General features: G+C 36.7%; 2 protein-coding genes across 2 annotated transcripts in view; both read left to right on the top strand.

Moving 5' to 3' along the window:
• Window positions 1-3519, top strand: part of LOC107670978 (myosin regulatory light chain 2, ventricular/cardiac muscle isoform-like) — an 8883-nt gene extending 5364 nt beyond the window's left edge. The window contains exons 3-7 of the mRNA XM_016463793.1: window positions 959-1033; window positions 1115-1219; window positions 2258-2336; window positions 3107-3155; window positions 3361-3519. Of these exons, the coding sequence (XP_016319279.1) occupies window positions 959-1033; window positions 1115-1219; window positions 2258-2336; window positions 3107-3155; window positions 3361-3465 (413 nt within the window). The 3' untranslated portion in view covers window positions 3466-3519. The remainder of the gene's footprint in view (window positions 1-958; window positions 1034-1114; window positions 1220-2257; window positions 2337-3106; window positions 3156-3360) is intronic.
• Window positions 3520-6801: 3282 nt separating this feature from the next.
• LOC107671007 (protein phosphatase PTC7 homolog) lies at window positions 6802-17586 on the top strand. Its single transcript, XM_016463826.1, has 6 exons — window positions 6802-7323; window positions 10165-10344; window positions 12684-12882; window positions 15033-15156; window positions 15241-15370; window positions 16183-17586. Exons 1-6 carry the CDS (start codon window positions 7122-7124, stop codon window positions 16239-16241), a joined length of 894 nt encoding a protein of 297 aa, XP_016319312.1. The 5' UTR covers window positions 6802-7121; the 3' UTR covers window positions 16242-17586.
• The last annotated feature ends 1013 nt before the right edge of the window (window positions 17587-18599 follow it).

Below are 18599 nucleotides of genomic sequence, written 5' to 3' on the forward strand. Positions count from 1 at the left end.
AACTAGCATAGAATCTCTACGATACTAAAATAAATCTGACTCGCAAATATGATGCACTAGTTTGAAAAAACTCTCCTTTAGCATTGCACAGAAAACACAAATAGGTTTGAAACAACCTGATGGTGAGTAAATAAATTATAATAAATTAAATTAAGGGGAAGTCGTGGCCTAATGGTTAGAGAGTCGGACTCGAGTCTCGTACCGGCAGGGATTGTAGGTGGGGGGGGTGAATGTACAGCGCTCGCTTCCACCTTCAATACAATGACTGAGGTGCCCTTGAGCAAGGCACCGAACCCCCAACTGCTCCCTGGGCGCCGCAGCATAAAATGGCTGCCCACTGCTCCGGGTGTGTGTTCACGGTTTGTGTGTGTCCACTGCTGTGTGTGTGCACTTTGGATGGGTAAATGCAGAGCACTAACTCTGAGTGCTGTGTGTGTGCACTTTGGATGGGATAAATGCAGAGCACTAATTCCAAGTATGGGTCACCACATGTCACGTCACTTTTCACTATTAAATTATAATTTTTTTAGTTGAACTTACAGTAAAAGTAGTGAAAACAAGTGAATTGAGAGTCTTAAAAAATGCATACAAAACGGTTTTAATTCTACGCATCACATGAGGAACATTTAAACATGGTTTCAAACATTCGGCAACCACAAAAGTTCGATTATAAGTTCGACAAAGTGCAGAAGGCATGTATGCTGCTTTCCAAAAGGATCACTAAAATGATATACGTCAACATCAAAAAGGCTAAAGCAACACAATATACGTCAACTACTGATTCAACAATGAGGAAATATGTCTGAATAATTTTTAATAATTTTTTGCAATTCCATTCGGTGCCACTAGAGGTGCAGACACGCTTCACCTTTGACATACACCTTAAACACCATCAGACTACATTCTGCATCCCTCTCACACACACACTCTATATTCTCTCTCTTTCATTTGCCTCAAGCTTTCACAATCATGGACCAGAACAGAGACGGCTTTATCGACAAGAATGACCTGAGGGATACGTTCGCAGCTTTAGGTGGACTGTAATAATCTCTGTCCTTCTGCATTGCTGGATGAAGCGTCTCTCTGACAGCAGTTCTGACCTCTGCCTCCGCAGGCCGCCTGAACGTCAAACAAGAGGAGCTCGACGAGATGCTAAAGGAGGCTCCAGGACCCATTAACTTCACCGTCTTCCTCACCATGTTTGGGGAGAAGCTTAAAGGTAAATGGTGGGGTGAAGTGGTACTAAGAATCTGAAAACCCTGGAAGAATTTTATTTTCATTTATCCAGCAACTTAAGACCAACATTTCTGACTGTAACTTCTTTATCATTCTTTCAAGTTCTTTTTTTAACTATTCTATTTATTTTTTTTTATCTAATTATATATATATATTTTTTTTTTCACTTACATCTACACTACCAATTAAAATTTTGGGTCAGTAAAATTTTTGTTTGAAAAATGAACACTTCTATTCCGCAACGATGCATTAAATTGATCAAAAGCGACAGTAAAAACATGTATAATGTTACAAGTAAATTCTATTTCAAATAAATGCTGTTCTTTTGAGCTTTCCATTAATCAAAGAATCCGGAAAAATAAAATGTATCACTATTTTCACAAATATATGCACAACTGTTTTCACCATATCCAGAAATGTTTCTTGAGCAAATCAGCATATTAGAATGATTTCTGAAGATCATGTGACACTGAAGACTGGAGTAATGATGCTGAAAATACAGCTTTGATCTCAGGAATAAATTACATTTTACAATATATTACAACTGAAAACAGTTGTTTTAAATTGTAATATTTCAAAATAATACCATTTTTACTGTATAAAAAAAATAAATGCAGCCTTGGTGAGCATAAGAGATTCTTTCAAAAACATAACAACATATTTTTAATGTATAATCGAGTTTTATTCTTAAAATTTTACTGTATATTGTACTTAATTTAAACAAAACTCTAGGCGTATTGGAATAAAGTCTCACGAGTGGACAAGAAATCACACAGGGATTTTCTTTCCTTTTGAAGTCCTACAGAAGCATTTGATCCTACTGGGAATCATAATAGGCCTATAAGGAACTATATGTTCTGGAAGCTCTTGTATGAGCCTGTATGACGATTCCCATAGGATCAGCTCAGAATTGTCCACTAGGAATCCTGTACAAAGTATGTCTTATTGCATTCCCGGAGGATTTTAAAGACAGTTAGGTCTCTTGTCAGTTTTCTGTTGTGCACTCTTTTTTTAAAAACAGGTGCCGATGCAGAGGAGACCATTCTGAATGCCTTTAAAGTGTTCGACCCAGAGGGAAAGGGGACCTTGAGGAAGGATTTGTGAGTACCACAAACAACACAATCTGCCCTGCTTCTCTGCAAATCCATTTCTCCAGAGATTCTGCTTTGTTTGTCAGCTTATGACTTTACAAGCTACTGAAGTAAAACATGCAGTACATATAGATTTTTCAAACCCTGCATGCATATGCACTCAAAAAATAAATAAATACATTTTATATATATAAAATATAGCCGTTTGGTTTACACAGGTTGATGTATAATTTTCAGTTAGACATAAATGAAACAGGTCAAATTTCTTTAATAGTACTAATAAATAGAATGGGTTTTGAAAAAAGAATAAGCAGGTTTATATATTTATCATCATTAAATTCAAACTGCTCCAGTATCATACATTTAACTAACTGAATATTGCTTGTTCCACAGCTAGCCATATTGCAACCATTTTCATACTTTTTAACTAAATAAATATAATTTTCACAATGAACACTTATGCTGATTGCACGCAATCTGAATAAATGCATTTTGAAAACATGAGTATTTAAATGAGATCAAATAGATTTCAAAATCAAATATACTATGCCGTGCGTGATGTTTTTGAGTGCAGAAATCATACCCATTTCATTTATGTATGACTGAAAGTATGCATTATATTAGGTTTAATAGTTTACATTAAAACTGTGTGATCCAAATGGATGGAAATCCTATGAAATCTTAAATTCATGTCTAAATATTTCTGAGTGTCTGAAGTGTTTGCCAGAAGTTATTTGATTATATCAAAAGGTCAAACTGAAGTTTGTCTCTCCTCACAGTTTGGCACAGATGTTGACAACGCAAGCAGACCGATTTTCTCCAGAAGAGGTTTGACATCTGAGATGATTTGTTTTATGTATGAACGCCGTATGTCACATTGACATTTATATTCTATGTGAATGGAAAGCAGGAGGTGACATTATATTGTGTTTATCTATAGATTATGACTACGACTAGTGAATTTTCTACTGTGTAAACCACACAATCACTCACAAAAACACTATAATGCCATTTTTCATCCATCTCTCTTCAGATGGAGCAGATGTTTAGTGCTTTTCCTCCAGACGCGGCAGGTAATCTGGACTATAAGAATCTGGTCTACATCATCACACATGGGGAGGAGAAGGACCAAGAGTGAAATATCTCATGTTCAACAACATCATGATACATGTATGACACAATAAATACTGTCCTGCGCTATATACTGTAGTCTCTCATTTACAGCACTGAACTGAACAATTACACCAAATGAGAATAAAATGCATTTAATATTAGAGTTGGTTTTGTTATTTTACTAAGAAACAGTGCCCAGTAAAACATGTGCAGTCAAATTATTCATAAGCCTACACATTTGCATTCATTTGAATTTACAACAGCCACAAGCAGCATTTGCACAATTAAGTATGAATGTCATTGTATTAGATTAACAAAAGATATCAAAGCAAGTGTGATTTGTTTTAAAGAAAAACAATACAATCACCTGTAAAACAAAAATATTTCACAAAAATACATTTATAAGATTCAACATCGTAAACATAATAATTAGGTCTAATGTTGAATATAAGATGAGACATATGGTGGGCAAAAATTAAGAAACGTTCAATCTGATAAACGTTGCTGCAGATTTTGAGCAGAATACAAACACTTCATCTAATGAATGACATTTGCATTTTGTAGGAATGATATGTCAACAAATGATTCTGTCACAAATATATATATATATATATATGGAAACAGCCATCATGTAAAATGCAAGAGTGTAGAAATTAGTAGGGACAATTAAATGTCTGTTGTCTACCGTTATATCCCCACCAATGCCAAACTCAAACCTACACCCTTGCTCAAATGATTACAGTAGAGTAGCAATTCAATAAGATTCACCATTTTGAAAGATAGTCCAGAATTTCCAAATTTCTGAAAATTATTCAAACCGTTCACTCGTCTTTTTGAGCATTTCATTAAGTGGCTCAAACGAGTCTTTTATTCAGGAAATAAATTACACTGGCAGCTCTGTAAGTTTCACTACAAAATGGCTCATAAGAGTCGATTAGTTTGAGAAGCAGGCTGGTCATGCTTTATTTATTTATTTTATTTTTTTCAATATAACAAACAGCTTAAAGAGCCATTTTTTTCAGACTAGAATGACACTTGTCACTAAAAAGAACAGGCTCAAAAGAGTCATTTATTTAGGAATCTGATTACACTCGTGTTATGTTTTTTGACTCACTATAAAGAACCGGCTCATACGAGTCATTTATTTGTGAATCATTCTACACTGTGCGTTGTTCTCATGTGTTTAATATAAACACAAGTCAATTGAAAGACGCAGACATTCAATGCAGACTGCAAACTCACATTCAGTGGCACTGACTCCAAGCTGTGCAGAAACCCCCGAGTAAAGAGACCTCTAACATTAGTCTTTACTGCCACCTACTGCCCGAGTAATTTACTTACTATTGTTATAAACACAACCCTGAACCTCAACGGCAGTCGAGGCACATTTTTACACAAAATTCTGCTGAAGTGAGTCATTGCAGTCTATACAAACACAAATTCCTATAACTTCAATCATCCACTGCTTAAGCCACAACAGTTCACGGCCTTTCATAGATGTGAAAAATTACAGCATTTTATTCAGCAATTACATAGAATGGCCTTGATTTCTACAGTGCTTTGACAAGGTTTTCTCTCTCTCTCTCACTCTCTTTGAATAAAATGCAGAATATATATCAAAAGACTGACATAGAAGAAACAGCATATTAAACTGCCTTTACAAAAACTATACGAGACATTTAAGATTTAAAAAAAAAAAATCTAAAATACATTGAGGCAACTTTTTTTGATTGATCAGTTATAAAAACGTTAACAACATGCTACATACTAACCTTATCCACCTTATTTTGCAATGCGAAGCAAACTATTTTCTGTGAATGTGCGAGACAACCGATTTATTAGTCTTCCTGAAATGACTAGAAGAATAACAAGGTGCAATAAACAGTAAAGCTATTTGCGCTACAAACAATTTTTATGATTATGATAATACATTAACATAAGGAATAAAAAGCAGCCATATAAAGCAGCATAACTACTTTTTTTGTACAGGAAAAAAAAAACCTGAGAAGCCTCGCACATTCGAGTTACAAATAGCCGTGCCGCTTATACGTAAAAAAATAATATAAATTAATAACATTCGAGTTAGTCATGTAGTAGCTAATAAATCCTGTTTGTCTAAAATGTACTGCACGAGTACGACCAATAGATGGCGACAAAGCCTTACATAATTCATAGAGGGTTTCATAACACACCATAACAACTCAATTTGAAATAGATGGGAGTTATGAACTACCACTCCAAGAGTTCAGATTTCCAACAGATAACCAAATTATCACTCTGTACAGGTTTAATTCCTTCAATAATTGAATGCATGTAAATAATGTTAAAAATCAACATCAGTCTGATCTAGTGTATGTACACTGAACAAAATTATAAACGCAACACTTTTGTTTTTGCCCCCATTTTTCATGAGCTAAACTCGAAGATCTAAGACTTTTTCTATGTACACAAAAGGCCTATTTCTCTCAAATATTGTTCACAAATCTGTCTAAATCTGTGTTAGTGAGCACTTCTCCTTTGCCGAGATAATCCATCCACCTCACAGGTGTGGCATATCAAGATGCTGATTAGACAGCATGATTATTGCACAGGTGTGCCTTAGGCTGGCCACAATAAAAGGCCACTCTAAAATGTGCAGTTTTATCACACAGCACAATGCCACAGATGTCGCAAGTTTTGAGGGAGCATGCAATTGGCATGCTGACTGCAGGAATGTCCACCAGAGCTGTTGCCCGTGAATTGAATGTTCATTTCTCTACCATAAGCCGTCTCCAAAGCCTGATGTGACTGAAACCACAAGCTGTTTCAGAGTAAAGCTCTTGGCACATGCATTATACCTCCAAATGCCCTATCCTGAATCACAAATTTGCGTTAAACTATATAAAATATGATGAACAGAATCTGAATATTTTAATTGGAACCTCTTTGTACTTTACCAAGTAAGGAGCTGCAATATCAAGACAACACCTAAACAAACAGAAACAGACATGGGCCAAGCTCATTTATATGTGCATAACTACAAAAATACAAATATTGTAAACCACTTATTAATATGACGATATATAGGATATATAATATTTGTGAAATATGCTTTACCTTTGAAATTTTGTGTACGCTCACGTGTGCAGGTCCAAGAATAGGTGAATATAATATATTCGTTTTATACTTAGTGGCTACATTCTGACATTTTTAGTCATTACATCTAAATTTGATACAAAATTGTACACGTATTTTATTATAAAGTGTAACCAGGTACGTCTTGTTTTATAAATGAACTCTGCGGCCTGTGTATTTCAACAAATCTCTTTCATTGGTCTCCATTAAAGTGTTTTTTAATACTCTATTAAAGGTACAGGGGTTGCGTAACGGCGTGTGACGTCAAAGCAGTCGTAAGACTTCAGTCGCGTCGCGGCCCTCGGCAGCAGTTCACGAACAGACACGCGAGCGGAGCGCGCAGCGATGGGGCTCAGCGCGAGAAGACCCGGATCGACTTGGATGTTCTGAACCGCATCGGATCGATCGCTATGGAGAGCTGATCCGTAAAGACAGCGAGAATTTGAACGTCGCTGATTGACATTGTGGATGCGCTTGTTGTGACATCTCCAGACTCATCTCGAGCCGCGGATCTGTTGTTAGTAGTCGAGCTAACCCAAACCACCCCTGCAGCGGAGGCCGGGGGTGATGCTGTCCGTTCTCTCGTACGGTAGACTGGTGGCCCGAGCGGTCATCGGCGGACTCTCTCAAACCGACAGCCGCGATTACAGCCTGGTGTCCGCCAGCTTCGGCTTCGGGAAGGATTTTCGGAAGGGGATCTTGAAGAAAGGGACGTGTTATGGAGACGACGCGTGCTTCATAGCCCGACACAGGTCTGCTGATGTGCTAGGTATGTAATGATTAACGGCTCTTTATGATACACGCGAAGATACTTTGTTTGAGAGAACTGGTTTAGTCGAGTACCATCGTGGTTGAATCGCTTCTGACGTCACAGCTGTCGCACATCGGTGGCCTGTAGGAGCATCAACAAAAGCCTTTATAACATCATACTGTATATGTCAGTTATTAGCATAAACCTGTTCAATCTTACTTTAACATGGATATTTCTCTTTAATGTATTTTATTATGATACTGAAAAACAGGCTATATATTTATCATAGTTATTACCGTTACTATAAATAATGGAGCACAATGATAAAAACATTTTGTAACAGTGACGTCAGACGGGCCTTTACGAACGTTCTGAATCGAATTTTAAATCGGAACATTGCTCGCAACAAAGTATCATTTCCCATTGTGACGTCAGTAGCGTTCAGAACTACATATTCCATAAACCTACTGAAATTACTCAGTCCTTTCATTCCAAAGATCATCATTAGAGTGTTGTCCATTTATTTTATTATGAAGTGCTCCCACTTTTTATTTGAAACAGACTCGCTTCTTCGGTCTCATTATTACATTAGAAGGAAAAATGTTTTGGCAGTATCTGCTTTCTTCTTGTATGAATGTTTTGCTTCTTTATTTTCCCCTTTGCTGTTTTTATTTATTTTCATTATTTTTTTTGTTAATATTTATTTGAATATATATTAAATTGTGTTCATGCTTGTTGCCTTGTGTACATTTACTATGCAATAAAAAATGAATCCAGAATTGCTGCAGCTGTCGGCAAACAATAACAGAGTGCGAGTCTGTTTCTACTGTTTAGTACTCCACGTGACTGGAGGGTCTGAACTGTTTTAGCTACTGTTACAAAAAGCACTAAACAGTACTTTCTGTACTGCTATATGGAGGGTTATGAGCACAAAGTGAGATAAGATATTAAAAAGGATCATGTGTTAGGCTACACAAACTAAGTGTGACACCTCAAAGTGGCTTGTACTTTAAATTAAAATGTGAACATGGGTAGCAGTGAAAGTAGTTCATTTGATATAGCTGCTAGAATTTGCAATGATACCATTTTAATACTATTCCATAACCTAATAGTCCTCTGTTACATCATAACATTGTTTGTAACCTGAGAATTTGAACTGTTAGGGTTATCAAGAGTGCACATTAGTTTATATATAACACAAAACCCATCTAGCTACAAGGAAGTCAGTCTGAAAGATGCAAAACAAAAGATGAACACTGAAGACCACAGACCAGGGTTTCAGTCTTCCTTTGTCTTGAATAATGGCTGTGCTTAATGATGCAGATCTTCAAAGAAAGCAGCTTCGTTCATTTGGGATTAAATTAGTTCATTATATTTTTAGATACCTTTTTTTTAGTAGTCTTCAAAGTTGATTAGTCCTTGTACCTGTTTTATCTGTCGTTTAACCCACTCATAAGAAGTACACCTACAAATTCAAACGGAAACATGTTAGCAGGTCTCTTAACGTCTGCCAAGACCTACTTGGACAGCCATATGTCAAAGTCAAATTAACCTGGGATATAAATCCTCTTCCGCAGCTCAAACACATGGGCAGGGTTCTGTCATGGCCTCTTGTCTTTGAAATGGCAGTAAGGAAGAGCCGAGGCTTTTGTGCAACTTTAAGCCATAAAATCTAGCTGTGGAAATCCTAGAGGTGCTTTTAGAGTGGATGCAGGTCGATGTGAGGGGACTTGCCTTGTATGGTCACAAACGAGGGTTCCTGCTCATTGTCTGTCAGATGGGAAGCTAGGAGGGCTTTGTAGGGAAAATTCCCTGTCTGGTGGACAGATTTGGATATGCACATGACATCTGTGGGGTGTAGGCCGTAAACGTTTGCTTTCTCAATATTCAAGACCGGCGCATCTTGCAGATCATTTCATTTACTTTAGTGTTTGATTATTATGGGGTTTTCCAATGGCTGAATGCATATATTATGCCTATAAAAATACAATCTTATGATGGCAAATGGGCACAAAATTGCAATTTAAATTAAAAATTTAAATGAAATTAAACTTTATGAACATTGCAAGTCAAAATAGTGAACAGATAGCTGATTGATTGCCATTGTTGATTCTACCACTAAACATAAGCATTTTGCTTTATATATATATATATATATATATATATATATATAAAACAGCTTAATAATGCTATTATTCTGCATAAAAATGGGTGGGAATCTTTCAAAGTCTAATTCTATTTTGTGGGTAAACCGGTTTTCCCTTCAGAAAGATGGGTACAGATACAGTAATTTTACCTCTTGCTAACCTCAAAATCTTACTAAATAATTCAGTCTGATCTAGATTTAGTTGGTCAAAATCATATAATCACAGTAGAAATTATTTTATATTATGGTAACATTATGTGTCACAACATTTGCATTTATTTGATTAAAAATACAGTAAAAAAAACAATAATATTGTGAAATATTATTACACATAAAATAACTGTTTTCTATTGTAATATTTTGTAAAATGTAATCCTGTGATACAAAGCTGAATTTTCAGCTTAAGTACAACATTATGTATTATTTATCATAATTTTTTATTATATTAATGTTGAAAACAGTTGTGCTGCTTCAAATTTTTGTGGAAAGCGTGAGATATATAAATCTTTTGTAACATTCTGAATGTCTTTACTGTCACTTTTGATCAATTTAATTCATCCCTGCTGAATAAAAGTATTAATTTCTTTCTATGAACAGTCTGCAAAATATTAGTGACATTCAAAACAGATGCAAACTAGATGATATTTTTGCAGTTTAATCGTTTAGAAAATGCAGCTTTCTAATGGTTTTGGTCCTAACTGTGTGTCCTATAGGTGTGGCTGATGGAGTAGGTGGCTGGCGTGATTATGGGGTCGATCCCTCTCAGTTCTCTGGGACGCTCATGAGGACGTGTGAGAGGCTGGTCAAAGAAGGACGATTTGTGCCGAGCAACCCAGTGGGAATCCTCACCACCAGCTACTATGAGCTACTTCAGAACAAAGTACCGCTATTAGGTGAGAACATTCATCTTTAGATTATGGATTATGTAGTGAATTCATTTCAAGCTACAAAATGGAAGTGTTGTACAATGGAAGTACAATGCTGTACAATGGAATTTCAAATTAAATGCAGCACAGATAAAGCATTTGCATTTAAATGTATCCTTTTAGATTTATTTCTTTAATATAATTTCTGTTTTCTAAAGAAAACTGTAGAGATTAGATTATAATGCGTTTAAGGCTGTTGGGATTGCAGCATTATGCTCTGGCTTCAATTAAGGTGCGGTCGCGCAATTTGGTGTTCCGTTCACTTCCATTAAAATGCTTGCGTAAACAGAAGAGCATGCGTCATGTTTTCACTACAAAACAAAGTTCAGTTGTGTATCGATTGAAGTTCAACTAATTTTGCACGCTTAAAATTCCTCTCTTTAATCATTACATTTGCAACACATCTAGTCCAAGTATCAACAGACTGTGATGTAACTTTAGAGTCAGACTATCATTCCCACTTAAGGTGTTCACGTGCAGTGGCAGCTTACTTTACTCTGCATGCACAGACATGTGAGACCGTACACACAGATATGCCATAAAACTGCGGAATGGACATTATGTTCTGGGACAGTCAAGAGTATAGTTTTATTTTTCCTGACTTGGGAGGGAAATGGTTTTTGGGAAGGGCCTTGGCTCATTTTTTCTCAGGATGAGATCAAAGCCATAACTAAAATATAATGGACAGAAATGAGTCATTGTGCTGCTCTCAAAAACATGCTGTGGGCTGGATGAGTCACAAACAGAGTGTACTGGGTCACAAGATTGGATTTTGGTAAATCTGCACAGATTCAAAGCTAAACGGCAGTTTTTGTGGTTTGGCCTGTTTAAAGGGATATTCCAGGTTTGATATAACACTCTTAAAAATAAAGGTTCTTTATTGACATCAGTGGTTCCATGAAAAGCATTTAAGATCCATAGAACCATTTTTTTACATTGTTACATTTTTAATAGTGGAAAAGTGTTCTTTAGATTATTAGAATGTTCTTCACACTAAGAAAATGGCACTTTTAAGAACTGATCACTGAAAGGTTCTTTGGGGAACACAAAACAGTTCTTCTATGGCATTGCTGTAAAAACCACCTTTTGGAGTGAAGTTAAATCTGAAGTGTATAATTTGTTAGTGTTTAACCCTCATGTTGTGTTCTGGTCATTCTAACTCAACGAGCATATTCTTTTCCTGAAGTTCTAGTTAATATTATCACATTGGACTAAATCTTACTAATTTTGCTCATACAGGGTATAACAACTTCCCCAAAATGAGGATAACTTTTGTAATAAAAAAATTTTCCCCACCTTGTTATACTTGTAACAGTTAAAAATGACATGTTTTCTTGTTTTCTTTCAATTTGCACAGGTTTGGTATTTCTTTTTGGAACTGATTGATCGTAGGCCTCATTGATCTGAACTTATGCACCTTAGTTTTTGAGTGAACATTGCCAAAATTATCCACAAATAATGCCTTTTTATCACTCAAAAACAGAGGTGCATATGCTCAGATCAATGAGGTCTATGACCAAGAATTAAAAAAAAAAAAAAATAACCTGAAAGAAAAATGACAAACATTTGGTGATAATATAGCATATGAATGAAGAATGAAGATTTGGTGATAATATAGCATAATGAGAGATTTACAGGCAGTTTTTAAAAGACCGGTCATTTTTGACCGAAAACACAAATGTAACAAGGTAGGAGAAAAAAAAAAAGCCTTTAAGTACAAAAAGTATCATTTTTTGTTTTGAGGAGGGAAGTTGTGTATATACCATGTGTGAGCAAAGTTACACTGGAAACACCAAATAAGGTCAAATGATTTTCAGCAGAGCACAAGGGTTAAATACGACTAAAAATAAACAATTTGTAGGTTGATTCCTCTTAATAGTGGACATTGTGGCTCAGTAGGGCATTTTAAAAAGAAATGAAAATTTTATTGTACCTATGATGTGACTAAGTTTCTTTCTTGTCTTTAGGAAGCAGTACAGCGTGTATCGTGGTTCTAGACAGGCAGAGCCACCGGCTACAAACGGCAAACCTGGGCGACTCTGGCTTTCTGAAAGTACAAAAAGTATCATTTTTTGTTTTGAGGAGGGAAGTTGTGTATATACCATGTGTGAGCAAACTTACACTGGAAACACCAAATAAGGTCAAATGATTTTCAGCAGAGCACAAGGGTTAAATACGACTAAAAATAAACAATTTGTAGGTTGATTCCTCTTAATAGTGGACATTGTGGCTCAGTAGGGCATTTTAAAAAGAAATGAAAATTTTATTGTACCTATGATGTGACTAAGTTTCTTTCTTGTCTTTAGGAAGCAGTACAGCGTGTATCGTGGTTCTAGACAGGCAGAGCCACCGGCTACAAACGGCAAACCTGGGCGACTCTGGCTTTCTGGTGGTTCGAGGTGGAGAGGTGGTCCACAGGTCTGATGAACAGCAGCACTACTTCAACACCCCTTTCCAGCTCTCTATCGCCCCTCCTGAGGCAGAGGGCTCCGTCCTCAGTGACAGGTGAGACCGTTCGCTCTGTTATGTGATTTTTCCTCTCGCTTTCTGATGATGCAACAACATTGTGTCCCCAAGCTAGACGCAAGCGAGGCGTAATCCACTGGCTGTCAGTATGAGAACATGATTAGGTCCTCACTCTGAGAGCCTGGTTATTAACTCGACTGGATTATCAGTTCCTCCTGGTGAGAAATGAGTCACTCGGTGTGAACAGCAGCATCTACTCTGAAGTTTAGAATATGTAATTATCTCTTTGCTCCTATTTCAGATCAGAACAGCTTTAACTGTCAAAAGAAAAATTTGATAATTGTGCACTAAGTTAACATACCCTAAAAATGGATAGAATTTTAAGCTGCAACTTACTGGCTTAACTATTTATAGCCAATAAATACTCTACTACCTCAATATTATTTAAAACACTGATTTACTCTCTAGCTTTTTGAGATGTCATGTTAGTGTTTTTTTAATTAATTGATCATTAATAATATTTTATATTCACAATTCAGGGGTTGAATCACGCTTTTGATTTGATTGCAATGTTGACTGATTGCTGAAACCATCAAAAAAACAAAACAAAAAAAAAGTGCCACGTTGGTAAATTGGAAACACAGTCCTGGGACAATGCAATTTGCATGATTGAAAAGATTATGTGACTAAATTCACCCACTGGTTTAGCATTTAACATGTTTTCTGCAACTTAACATCAACTGATCCTGTAATTTGTAACTTGTAATCCTGCATCCTTTAACCTGTAACATGAAATACACATATGGGATTTGAATTTGATTTTAAATTCTCTCACATATGTGGTGCAGCAAGCTGCTCTGAGACTCTGAAAACAACTACGATAATGAGCTGCTCATGTGTAAATGAACACAATGGCATGCTGTACTTTGAAACATGTAGTGCATATACTTATTTCAATTGCAGGCTTTGCGATTTGATAATCACATTAAGCACTTCCGGTTTTAGGGGACACTTAAGCACTTCTGGTTTCAGGGGCAGTCGTGGCCTAATGGATAGAGTCGAACTTGTAACCCAAAGGTCGCAGGTTCGAGTCTCAGGTCCGGCAGGGATTGTAGGTGGGGGAGTGAATGTACAGCACTCTCTGCACCCTCAATACCACGACTGAGGTGAGACCCTTAAGGCACCGAACCCCCAACTGCTCCCCGGGTGTCGCAGCAACATGGCTGCCCACTGCTCCGGGTGTGTGTTCACGGTGTGTGTGTGTTCACTACTGTGTGTGTGCACTTGGATGGGTTAAATGCAGAGCACAGATTCCAAGTATGGGTCACCATACTTGGCCACACGTCACTTCTCTTTCACTTTTTATTTTGAATAATCTTGCAGCTCTAAGTTGTGCATTCACTAAACGTTGCCAAAAACATGTCTGATCGGTGTCTGGTAAACATGACCCTAAATCAGTGCATTACAGTGACTTTATGACGGTTAAGCGGTGTTGTTGGTCTCGTCTCGCTCTGAGCTACATCCGGTCAGTTTAAATTTAGCCAATGGAGCTAATGGAGATGACCTTAGTATGGCCTCTGTAAATCCTGAAATTAGTTGGTTTCTCTTTGACAGATGAGCTAGTGGAAGAAGTTCTCTGAGGCCAGATATTCTTCAGTTTGTGGGTCTGAATCTTAAACGGTTCCAATTTAGAACTGTTTCTACTTCTTAATGTCTCAGAATTTTTTATTCAAAATAAGTATCATGTTTAACCCGCATGAAATGGGACTGGCCGGCCGGTCTGGCACAGACGAAGGGAAAGATACCCAGTGTATTCATAGAGTCAGTGTACATAGCGTCTGCCGCAGACTTTCTGGAACAGAACACAACGCTTCACAGCTGATTCCGCGTGCTTTATACTGTAATGAGGATCAAGCTATAAGCTTCTTAGACTGAAACTGCTTTTATTCCTCTAAACTTGTGCTCCTAAATATGGTCAGCAAACAGCAGTGCTTACTGTATATTAGAGTTCCAAACACATTTCAGCAACGTATGGAGTAGGTTTTGATGGATCATTGTGTTCCTGAGAGTTGAATGTTTCATTTTTACACGTCAACCGTCAAATCCAGAATATCACATTTCATAACTAAACTATCTAAAGTTTACTTGCATTTTTAGGTAACAACTTTCTGTTCTCTCGTTTCCCACAGCCCTGAGGCTGCCGATAGCTCGTCCTTCGATGTCCAGTTGGGGGACATCATTCTCACAGCTACAGATGGTCTTTTTGACAACATGCCAGACTACATGATTTTACAAGAACTCAAAAAGCTCAAGGTACCAAACATCTACGAACAACACTTCCCTCTGTCCACTTTTCTGTCCTCCAGCAGCACTAATACAAATTGTGTCCTCTTTCAGAATACCAACTATGAAAGCATCCAGCAAACAGCCAAGAGTATTGCAGAACAGGCCCATGTTCTTGCATATGACCCCAATTACATGTCTCCATTTGCACAGTTTGCCTGCGATAATGGCTTGAATGTCAGAGGTGAGATATATTCATTTTAAAATGAGAAAGCCTTTTCCATGACTTACTTTCTCTTTACAGTTTTCTGTGAGATAATGGTCTTGCTAATAGTCATCATTGGCATTAAGAGTGTATGCATTTGCTCTGACAACAAATTGATTACAATTCTTTGCATCTACATTTACGCATTTGACGTTCGGCTCAACATCGTGATGTCTATCAGCCATCGGTGATGGACGATAGCATCGTCTATCGGCCCAACCCTATTGCCAACATTAGTTAACTACATTAGTTAACCTAAATTAACAATAAAAAATGCTTCTAAAGCTTTAATTAATCTTAGTAAATGTTGATTCCAACGTTTTCTAATACATTATTAAAATGAAAAGTTGTATCTATTAATGTTAGTTTATGGGCCTGAGCTAACATGGACTAAAATTAAACAAGTTGTATTTTTACTTCATAATGTTAACAAAGATTAACAAATACTGTAACAAATGTATTGCTCATTGTTAATGTTAGTTAATGCATTAAATACAGTTAACAAATGGAACCTTATTGTTAAGTGTTACCTAAAAAAAAACGTAATTTTAGTCAGTTGCCAAAGCAACGTGTCTCATTTTCATTTACTTGAATTAAGTGCATTAAATAATTTTCATGCATTATATTATTTTCAGTTACTTGAATTAAATGCATTAAATTCATTATCAGACTGATGCATTTTTACACTCCTAACTGACGCGCATTCAGTGGCACGGGTTTGTACATGTTGAGTAAATCTTTTAATGCTGACATTTGCCTGACAAAATTCCCTCTCCGTTTTCTTTCCAAAGGAGGAAAACCAGATGACATCACCGTTCTGCTGTCAATTGTAGCAGAGTACACAGACTAACTCGCAAGGGCTGCAAAATGCTTCTCTTGTTGTCTTCCTCTCAGTCACTGGACTGGCGGCTGTTTCCTGCTGGCAGGATTGAGGGCTGTTTGAGTTTTCTGTTTCTGGCAGGGACTTGGAGCCCACATCTGTTCCTTGGGTTCTTCGGCCTTACTAGACCGTACTTCAAATGATGTCGTCTGCAGGCTCAAGTCAAAGACCACCTTGATACGAACTGCAAACACTGAGTTGTGTTTGACAAGGGCTACAACAGGTGTTGAACACTTCTCCAGTAAGAATCACAAGTGTTTCTGTCGTCCAGAGATGAATTAGTTGGTAATGATGAGGTTGTGAAGCCAAAAATGGAGAAAGAATGAGCAAGAAAGGAATAAAAATCTGATTAGGGACAGGCGTCCCAAAAAAGGGGGAAAAAGTTTCCGTATCAAGAAGAACATTAAGATGCGTCATGCAGTGGGAGTGTTTAACTTTGCAAAAGGCCAATGGGAGATGCGCTCAAGTTACATGAGTCTTGAGATGGCACGTTTTGCCTGTTTACTTTCCATTTAAAAAGACACCCAATCTGTAACCTCTGGATAGCCATCGGCTGAATGCCAGCTGAGATGTGAAGTTGATAGGCACGAGTGACTACTGCAAACTCTTCACTAGCTAATGGACAGTTTGTATGTTGGGAATTCAGTCGAGGCATAACTTTACAGTACTAGACTGATTATGAAGCTTAACAACATCGAAATACTGTCAAAGTTAACGATCAACCATAGAAATGCCTTTCCTTTGACATTAATTAGTGGAGACGCTTTCACAGAACAAGTTCTCATTACATGAAATCAGAGTTGGATGGGTGTTTTGTTTAAGCGATTCAAAGTACGGGGCAAATTACAGTTTGCTTGGGAAGACAGAGAAACCTTTTCCTTTAATATTTATTAATTTAAAACAGTATTACGTTTTTAACGTAATTACAGCAGTACAACAGACTGCAAGGGATTGTGGGATGTGTTGAGAGGAAAAGCAGTCCCACGTAAACCACTTTTAAGAGGTTCATATGCTTGTGGTGTGTGTATGTATGTGAGAGGAACGTTTACGATGTGTAGATATTTGGAAAACTGGCTGTATATTTATGTATGACATGTATGCATTTGGAAAGTGTAGGCTATTACACATCAGATGTATATGAGAGTATATTTGATAATTGTGTGGATTCTGTTAAAATATTTTTCTTGCTTTTTTTGTAAAATTAAATTTTAAAATATCCCTCGAGGTGTTTTACGCACAAAGCTAATGCTAGCACTGAATGCTTTCAGTGGGTATGTCATGGATCACATGACCTAATAAAGTTATATTTTCATAACTTCTGTAGGTCACAATTTTTCACAGTAAATTACTGTTTCTCTGTTTTAGAGTAAATATTAAATTAAAGAGTGTAAATTATGTTCTGTGATAATGTCACAGATGCTGTCAATAGTTGTATTTGATGTGAAATATTTCTTCAAAAGAAATATTAATATTTAATAATCTAAAAAAATACATTCTTAATAATCTCATATATATATATATATATATATATATACAATTTTACAAATACATTTCTAATTGTACAACTGTAATTGTATCAGAGCTGGGTGCTTTTTTTTACCTTTAAAAATCGATTTTGCAGTTTACTTAACAGTCCTGCTGTGTGACAAATGTATTCTTAAAAGAGCAAATGCTGCATGTAATCTCTCAATTAATCTGACTTTCACAAGAGGCATGTATAATAATTAAAGGAATAGTTTTAGATGAAGTATAGCATGTCACACTGCAGGAGAGCAATGTCTACCACCCACACAGACACCAATGCTTGCCTCAGCCACGTAGCTATTCTAATCACACAAGCCATTTGCACCCTGATGAATTAACTGGATTACACTATCGGATGAATCTTCAAGGCCACCTGCAGAAAAGGTGATCTAGTTCTAGTGATTTCAAATTTATTAAAGGAATAGATCACCCAAAAACGAAAATTTGCTTAAGACAGACTCACCCTCAGGCCATCCAAGATGTAGATGAGTTTGTTTCTTCATGGGAACAGATTTGGAGAAATGTAGCATTTCATCACTTGCTCACCAATAGATTTTCTGCAGTGAATGGGTGCCGAGTCCAAACAGCTGATAAAAACATCACAATAATCCACACCGCTCCAGTCCATCAGTTAACATCTGGTGAAGTGAAAAGCTGCATGTTTATAAGAAAAAAAATCTAAAAAATTCAAATAATACATTTGTTTTCAACTTCAAACCACCGCTTTCAGCTAAAAATACCAGTACTCTATAGTATTACTTTCTCCATTAAAAAGTCATCTCGTCTGAATCAGCAGAGAAATCT

Source organism: Sinocyclocheilus anshuiensis, unplaced genomic scaffold, assembly GCF_001515605.1.
Source record: "Sinocyclocheilus anshuiensis isolate Anshui unplaced genomic scaffold, SAMN03320099.WGS_v1.1 scaffold332, whole genome shotgun sequence".
Classification (NCBI taxonomy): Eukaryota; Metazoa; Chordata; class Actinopteri; order Cypriniformes; family Cyprinidae; genus Sinocyclocheilus; species Sinocyclocheilus anshuiensis.

What these genes read in the sequence shown, in the direction of transcription:
- LOC107671007 (XM_016463826.1), top strand. Translation starts at nt 7,122, where the DNA reads ATGCTGTCCGTTCTCTCGTACGGTAGACTGGTGGCCCGAGCGGTCATC. An exon ending in AAGAACTCAAAAAGCTCAAG is followed by an intron (nt 15,157 to 15,240) that starts GTACCAAACATC and finishes GTCCTCTTTCAG; the next exon opens with AATACCAACTATGAAAGCAT. An exon ending in TAATGGCTTGAATGTCAGAG is followed by an intron (nt 15,371 to 16,182) that starts GTGAGATATATT and finishes TTCTTTCCAAAG; the next exon opens with GAGGAAAACCAGATGACATC.